This window comes from Lepisma saccharinum, chromosome 27 (assembly GCF_977018435.1).
Source record: "Lepisma saccharinum chromosome 27, izLepSacc3.1, whole genome shotgun sequence".
In the NCBI taxonomy this organism is placed as follows: Eukaryota; Metazoa; Arthropoda; class Insecta; order Zygentoma; family Lepismatidae; genus Lepisma; species Lepisma saccharinum.
In genome coordinates this window covers 54472847-54481824 of record NC_139255.1, presented here as the reverse complement: position 1 = coordinate 54481824, position 8978 = coordinate 54472847, and the positions used below count along the sequence as shown (strand labels likewise).

Sequence of the window (8978 nt, the reverse complement as noted above, 5' to 3'; positions counted from 1 at the left end):
TCATCTGCCTAGCAACCATAACATAACAACTGAGGTGGACCTGTGGTAAAAGTTGTGGCAATTCTTGGTTGTCGAAGAAGTGTAGAAAGTAAAACGCAATGGTAATGTTTCTGTGTAAAGCGATACTTATATATAATATATGGTAGCTGAAGCGATTTGAATAATTTAATTATTATGCCATAGGTTTTTATGCACTGTGCACATCCATATGAAGTATTTCGCATCTACTAAGTATTCATTGACTTCTTCTCCTTACAGATTCTCTGAGTGTTCTTCAAGCATTATCTACATCCTATCCCAAATTATGCCACCAATCATATCTTATTATTTTAATTATTCAACAAATTCAATTTGCTTGCAAAAGAAACATTGACATACAATTCAGTTATGTCAAAGCACATAATATTAATGTAGGAAATGATAGAGTGGACATATACGCTAAACAGGCCAGAGACTTACAACTCATAAGTTTCAATAGGTTAATGTATACTGATTTATTACCACGAGTAAAAATCAAAATTATGGAACAATGGAATGAATGGTGCAAGGATCAATTTAAGTTTGTGGGCAACACATATAGATGGATTGCAGAATTTAAATCTAAAGTCCCTTGGTTCAATTCATACACACTCCCACGGCAAGTCATAGTTTTTATTAATAGATTAAGAACAGGACACGTACGTACACCAGCTCATTTAGTAAAAATAAAAATTAAAACTCAAGAAAATTGTAAATGTGGCAATAATAACCCTGATGCTCAACATTTAATTCTAGAATGTCCAATCTATTCAGATCAACAAATCATACTCTACAAAGGTTTTCAACGTTTAAAAATTCCATTTCCAATATCACTATCATCCATTTTAACAGATTTATCCCCTTCATTGATATGGATGCTGTATGCATATTCTCGAAAATGTAGAATTGAAATATAAAGTGATTTTTAAGAAACAGCAAAATGGACAAAAAAAGTGAAATATTTATAATAATTGTTATATATTTGTGATTCCGATTAATTTGTGAGACTAACTATCAACTTTAGAAGAAAACATTAAAACAAATAAAAAACAATAACGATGTCCAAAGTCGACAAGATAATGTTGACAGGGACAAGAAAAAGAAGAAGAAGAAGAATTCTGCACGCGTACAGTAACGGACACTTCTGCGTTGTAATGATTCCATTGACAGTAAATGGGTTTGTTCCAAACCAAAATTGGTTAAAAGTTCAGTATCCCCGAAACGTCTGAAATTCCTTTATTTTCTTCTTTTACCCTTGTTTGGTAACATTATCGTATGAGGGAAACGGATTCCTTCAAATTTACAGGAGAAAGTACTTACGGAAATCATTTTCTTTAGCGTTGTGGAAGTTCCTGAATGTAGATTTGATCCATTTTAATGTGAATGCGTGTTGTTTTCTGCGAAAATCTCTGTCCGACACGCTGTTTCTGCTCCCGCCATTTGCTTTCTGCACGAGAGTGCAATGTTCCGTGTGTTAAGATGCAACCCCGTAGCCAGTGTTTCAGCCTCACCGTGTTTTCACTAGAACATGACGTGTCGAGTATTTTTATTTTTTTTTAACTATGTTTGCCTAACTTAACCTAACCTAACCTTACAGAAAATGGTTTTGGGGGCTAACGTCAATGGTTTGTGGGGCTAACGTTAGTGGTTTGCGACGTACGCTATCACGGCCATAATGTGTTACAGATTCGAAACAACAAGTAACAGTAAGTACTCGTAAATAGAAGAAATAGACATTATCTTAATTAGAAATGCATTATTTCACCTTAAGAAATGTTCAGCATTCGAAAATAACACATTAGCAATGTAAAGAAGTCCGAAATATATGATTCATAGGTGTTTCCCTCATACGATAATAGTACCTCTTCTTTTTCACATTGGTACTTACGTATTCTGCATTCCTAAGGATTCTTGAAGGTGTCATTTCGTTTTTTTCACGCAAGTAATCTCAATTTTCGACATATCAATTCTTGTTTGTTCGTTTTTGCTTGAGTTACACGCAATATGGTGGAGAAATCTTGACTAGCGTTGTCCATGATCAGTGGTTATGCAGTTTTGCAACCTTCTTCATCGAAAAATACCTACTTTCGTGTTACTGATTTTGTATTTTTTTCTAGGTTCGGAAACCCCACAAACCATTCATAAATAGCCCCACGAACAATGCATGGCAGGGTTAGGTTAGGCAAACATAGTTAAAATTGTCATCTTCTTGGAAAACAACGGTGTGTTTGGAAACACTGACCGGGGGTTACATCATCGAACGCACGCAACATTTGATTCACATAGAGGCAACAGCTTTCGTGCATTGGAGAGACATCAAACTTCAAAAATACATGATATAACGGCGAAATAAATTAAGCGATGGGAAAAAACACTTCCACTAACTTTCAAAAGTGTATGGAAAGTCAGTTCGGTAAGTACTTTCTCCTGTAAAATTGAAGAAATACGTTTCGGGCATACTAAAATTTAACCAAAATTGTCCATGACTGTATAAAGAATAATATTATGCTTGCACATATTGTTTTGTAAACCTATTTAATTTCATTATGAATGGTTATTAGCGCCCCCCCCCCCCAGCCAAGAGACTCAAATTATGTTTTAAATTTGGATGTTATTCGCAGCAATAAAGTAGTTTTTATAATATTTATATCCATGTTGGTTTTATGGTGTGTGCGCTGAAACTGCTGTAACAACTTGAAGGAGGACCCCCTCGTCAAACACACAGCAAAGAATAATAAGTAGATTAAGTGCTCTATTGTGTAGCATTTACTGTAGTGTGTAATGTGAAAATCTATGCGATTCCCATTTCATTTTTCTCTGACATCATTACTAGCTTACCAATCCTCCCGGAATCGACTCTGTCCTTTGGTCTTCCGGATAAACTTTGCTAGCTCCCGGGATGAAAAGATTTGGTATAGTTATATTTTTCATTATCTTTTGGTGTGCATTTACCGAGTGAAGAAATTTGTTGTAGCAAATCAGCAATTAATCTTCACAATATTATGTTGAAGATGCCGGAAAAATGAGGGAGACATTGTTTAAGTAAGTGGGAGTATTGATTGATTGATAAATTTGGTGTTTTAAGTCCACTTTATGCACAGTAAGGCTAATCGGAACTGGACGTACAGTTTAAAGTGGGATCCGAACCACTGTGTGCCTCCACCGGGTATCGAACCCAGGACCCCTTGATTACAAGGTGATGCTACAACCATTGCGCCATCAGGGAGTCCTAAGTAAGTGGGAGCAAGGAGAAGTACAACAGTTTGGTGTTGTGAGAAAAGAAAGTATTACTGCATGTTCACTGTAGCATAGAAAATTTCTTTCCATTTGTTATGGAGAAAACGTGAGTTTGATGTGGAATGTAGAGACTGCCACCAAGTATTTTAGGTATGTTTATTTTGTTTTGTTTACTTACAAATTGTGGTTGCTAGTTTATTTTGATCAAGTTGATTCAATTTTGCATTCACAGTAGCAAGACCACAAACAGATAACAGCTGATATTCAGAGGACATTAGTCTTCCCGACCATTTTAAAAATAGGTTAGTTCTTTCCTGGCGGCATGATTTGAACTAGTGTTCATAGGTTATCAGTCAGGTTAACCCTTAAACAGAAACATCCCAGATAGCACGTAAGTTAACTGCAAGTTAAATCGAATGTCAATGTAACTTGCAGTTAACTTACATGCTATCTGGGATAGGTCTTTACTTCATAATGAAACATCCGGTCTGAGAGACCTTATTTTTTAAAACTTATTATATTTTTTAAAGTTTTTTTTAGACAATAAACGGGCAAAATTATGATTAATAACTCAAGGTTATTGAAAACTAAAATTACATGGGAACAAAACTAAGAAAATGTATTATGTAAATCACTTCCAACTTTCACTCATTTGATATTGCACATGTGATACTTACTTCATAATTAGAAACATCCGGTCTGAGAGACCTTATTTTTTAATATTTGTTATTACATTTTTTTAAAGTTTTTTACACAATAAAAGAGCAAAACCATGATTAATAACTCAAACTTATTGAAAACTAAAATTACATGGGAACAAAACTAAGAAAATGTATTATGTAAATCACTTTCAACCTTGGCATTGAATACGTAATGCAAAACACCCAGTCTGTTAGACCAACAACAATAAGTCTCTTAACAAACAGTCACAAACTGATGAGTAACATATGCAGAGTTTAGGCAAGTGGTTGATAATAAGGTACTGTGGAGGGGGGAGACACAGCTCAATCAGTGTTGCCACACTGTAGAACTACAAAACACTAATGGTCTCACAGATCGGTGTTTCTGTTTAAGGGTTAACTGGATGTTAGCATCCAATGTTTCGAGCGCATACATACGTTCTGATAACCCGACAACACTTGTTCAGACCACGTTAATCTAAAGAGTTGCAAGTCTGTAAAGAAATATCCTGGAATTTTGCTCTTGAAAGTTGGCAAGCCTAACTGTGGAGCAGGTATGTCCCTTTTGTATTGTTATTTTCATTTGCAATGGTATGAAATGGATTCATATTAGGCCTATATATGGCGAAGAAATATATTAGAATTATTTGTATTTGATTTCTCTCTTTCAGGCATCTGAGATAGAAGAGACGTTGAAGAGAATTCAATCCCATAAAGGAGTCACTGGTGTTATTGTTGTTAATTCCGAAGGTAATTAATCAAAATTATCATTATAATGTTAAATGTGTGACACTACAGATAGATGCAATAAAATATCAGTATATTGTTTATCCTGATTCTGGTTAAGTTAGAAATTGATAGGTATCAAGGAAAATCCGCAGCTCTAAAGTTAAAACAAGATACAAATGATGTGATTCGTGTGCTAATTGGAATTGTATGTTGCATAACAATGGTCTTCTTAAATGAAAGGAAAGTTCCAGGAAACTGAAGTGATATGTTACCAGCATTCTCAAAAAATAATAATAATAATAATAATGTAAGATGTATGCTAGTAAATAGACCAATAATTAATATCATATTTAAATCTTCATAGTCTGCACTAAAATACAGGGTGGCTCACGAATTGTATATTCATTTAGTTTTCTCTCAATTTCCAGGAATCCCAATTAAAACCACAATGGACAACACCACAACTGTTCAGTATGCTGGGCTGATCAGCCAACTTTCTGACAAAGCCAGAAGTGTTGTGCGTGACCTCGATCCCTCAAATGACCTTACGTTCCTTCGTGTTCGCTCAAAAAAGCATGAAATTATGATAGCACCAGGTTAGTGACTTAATAATTTGTAATTTTGCATGTGCTTTTATGTACTAAGTAACTTAATTCATAAATCTATCAGGGAGCTGCAGCAGGCTAGTCGGTAGGTTGTCTGACTGCCAAACAAGAGACCGGAGTTAAATTCTGGAGGTGGTTGATCTAAGGTCAGAATTTTTCTGCCTTTGTCCCCACATAAAGTGACTCCGGTGCTCACCCAGCCTCAAATCAATGGGTGGCTGGATCATGGTGCTGATCACATCACATCCAAAATGTCAGAGATCGAGAATGAATGTGTGGGTCCCTACTCCCACATCCCTTAAAATATGCCTTCATGGCATGGTGCTATAATCACAGGGAACTTTACCTTTTATTACCGTGTATCAAACCGAGGTAAAAACCTTCATAACATATTGATGCAATTAAACACAATTTACATGTATTTTTGGTGAGACTATAATCTATCTTGGATCACCTGAGAATTTGCCATGACAAGAATAAATCAAACTGATATCCTTGTTTGTTTAGATTTAATTATTTAATGCTGCTTATCACATTTATATTTTATTGTTTGTGTACAATTATTGGCACTGTGCTTATTTAATCATACAACGGCATAAGCAAGTTTTGATACATTTATCTACATATCTGATCTAGTCTTTTGTCATCTTCTGAAGGAAAAAGCTGATGTACAAACACTCTGCCTAAATAATATGTTGACAATCAGAATTTTAAAAGTAAATGTCCTTCAAGTCTTCCAAACAATGAAAAATTATACATTTGGTATTCATAGGATATTCAGATTTGAACTGTTACTCTTTGATGTATACAAATATACTTTTGTCTTACTTCTGAACTGAATGTTACAGTTTGACCAAGATGAAAGTGGATAGTCATTTGTTTTCTCCTCTTGTTTCTCTTTTACTTGTACCCAAGTGCCTCATGGTGTCGTATGTATAACTTCCCTCCCTTGCTTTATTGTCAAAAATCAACAGTGTTTAATATGCCTTGGCTTTTGCCCCTTCACAATGACACAAACATTTGGCACTGAATAAAGGTGACGATGTGTTGAAAAACACTGCATACTTTGGCAATGCAGGGCCCATTCTCCCTCTACGCGTTTACAGTTGAAATTTCAACAACGCCAAAAGCCTTTTCTCTTGATTAAATTTTAACTGTAACTGCATGACTAATGTAAATATATCATTATTTTGCAGATAAGGAATTTATACTGATAGTTGTTCAAAACAGTGACTGAAGGTGTTTCCTGAACAAGATAACTTGTCCGCAAATTGGCAACGTGCACTTGACTTCTTTACGCCTCCACTAATGATTTTCTGCAACACAAGACCCAAGCATCACATGCACGAGATTAATTTGTATTTTAACTTGAGGTATTGTGGTGATGTATTCAGTACATGTCAAGACAAATCTGGTTGAAGAAATGTTGCATATTAAGATGTACGAAAAAATGTAAAATGGTACTGATTTTGATATCAATAATTTACTATGAAATTGTAAACTTATAGTTAATAACTTCAATGGTATATTCATATCCCAAAGTAATGTATTTTAACAGATGTTCATGCAGTATTTTTTGCCATAGAGAAAGTAGTCATATTTTGAGAAAAGTATTTATTAAAAAGTACACAGCAATGTGCATGTTTGTGTACAAAATGATATTCTTCACCTATGCATAGATTATGTAATATATATGACCAGTGCTGAAGAAAATATGTATAAAAAATTCCCCGACCTGCTTCATTGTCTCTATGCTGAACCTAACAAGTATCCTCCCAGATACTAGAGCCCCTTTCGAAATTTTGAGAATTTCAAAATTTTCAAACAAAAGCAGAAAAAAGTTGGGAGAACCAATGTGGTAAATACAATCCCATTCACCTTAAAATGATCCCCAATGATCCTTTTTGTCTTTGAGCAATTTCTAAAACAAAAGTTAAAAATGGTAAATGTTGCCCCCCTTCCTCAGAATGCAGATATGTAATATCCAGTTTTACAATTTCAGCCCCCTCTGAAATACATCCTGCATACTCTACCCCACACCCAAGATTTCCCACTTTGAGCACTGAACAAGGTTATGACTGTGGACTTAGCAACTGGTGTACAGAAGTGAAATAAAATTATACTGCATTTCAGTTGTTGGAAAGTGTCTGTCCAGATTTTGTACATGAACTATACGCAAATGTAAGATATGTGTACCCTTATAGTACTTCACTGTCAGTACCTATATTCATCAAGATAGAAATAATAGTAATGAAAAGAGCAGAACTGTAGGAGTAAGCAAGGGGGGGGGGGGTGCATGTGTTCCTGCCGTACCTGCACAGTTTTTTTTCATACTTCAAAATAAAATATCGATTGGTTGGATCAATGGAAGAAATATAGATAATGGTCATATATGAATATACCAGAGTATGTTTTATAGTTTATTAATTAATTTTGCAATATTATATTGCCTATAACACTGTGCGAAATCAAATTATGGAGATTTAAAGAATCATTTTTGTATGTGTGCCAGAGTAACTGGAAAGATATTACAAGATTTATAGATATTTTTGCTTTAGATACCAATTAATCAATTCCACTTCAAACATTTTTAGTTTTAATATTAATGTATGGATTCTTCAGCCTCAAGTTATATAATGACACTTACAAAATATTTTTCTGCATTGAATTGTGAATGAATGGGGAAAATGGTAATTACAATATACAAACACATTTAAAAGAATAAAATGTAGTAGATATGGAAACTTGGCATCAAGAAAGTGCACCATATGCAATATGAATTTGTTTGAAAGTGTTTTTAAGTTCACTTTATGTACAGGTAGGCTAATCAGGACTGGGCTTACAGTTTAAAGTGCCTCCACTGCATATACAATGTGAAACTTTAGTTTTTGCATCATAATTGTTGCTTCCTTTTCAAACTATAAATGTGATTATTTATTTATAATATATTACATCTATTGCATAAAAATGAATGAATTAATCAGTTTTTATATTTAAACACCAACAATAGCACACTAATGTAACATATTTACATGATGACACTGTACTATTTTATGGATATATATTTGCTTTGTTATAGAGTATTTACAATTGAAAATTTAGCCATAAAAATTTTATTGCCTTTGTTATTAATTTTTACAAGTACAATTAAATAATTAAAATAAAGTAATTTATTTATTAACCATGTTATTTATATGTGTTTGTAGATCTAAATGATATGTGTGAGATGTGAACCCTTTTCCCACTGGATTGACTAGTATATATATTAACAAACGAAAATTCAAATACGTACAACATAGGAACACAAGCATGTGCTTACATTTTACTATGATCTATGTCCAAATTATAATAAAAAGCAGTGTTAAAAGATGTACTATTATATTCAGAAAACATCCTATTTAACAAAGGCTAATTATATGAGGCGCATCCAGAAAGTAAGTTCCAATGGACTGTAAAATGAAAGACGAACGTCAGAAGACAATGATTTTATTACTGTGGAGTTAGTGATACATAACCTACTTTTCAACATATGCACCATCCTTGTTGAGGCATTTGTCGTAACGCGGCACCAGTTTTTGTATGCATGTGTCAGAGAAGTCTGCCGCCAAGGACTGGAACCAGGATGTCACACCCATCTGCAACTCTCATGCAGCGGGGAATGGGAGATCTGAGGAAACTGACATGAGAGTTCGGACATTGTGAACTGCCG

General features: G+C 34.3%; 1 protein-coding gene across 1 annotated transcript; it reads left to right on the top strand.

Moving 5' to 3' along the window:
- Window positions 1–4: 4 nt before the first annotated feature.
- LOC145980058 (dynein light chain roadblock-type 2-like) lies at window positions 5–8383 on the top strand. Its single transcript, XM_083113046.1, has 4 exons — window positions 5–101; window positions 4607–4685; window positions 5093–5260; window positions 6466–8383. Exons 1-4 carry the CDS (start codon window positions 99–101, stop codon window positions 6504–6506), a joined length of 291 nt encoding a protein of 96 aa, XP_082969172.1. The 5' UTR covers window positions 5–98; the 3' UTR covers window positions 6507–8383.
- The last annotated feature ends 595 nt before the right edge of the window (window positions 8384–8978 follow it).

Bases quoted from the DNA above. Each gene is read 5' to 3' on its own strand.
- LOC145980058 (XM_083113046.1), top strand. The intron at 4,686-5,092 runs GTAATTAATCAA...CTCAATTTCCAG, and splicing joins TATTGTTGTTAATTCCGAAG to GAATCCCAATTAAAACCACA. The intron at 5,261-6,465 runs GTTAGTGACTTA...ATTATTTTGCAG, and splicing joins TGAAATTATGATAGCACCAG to ATAAGGAATTTATACTGATA.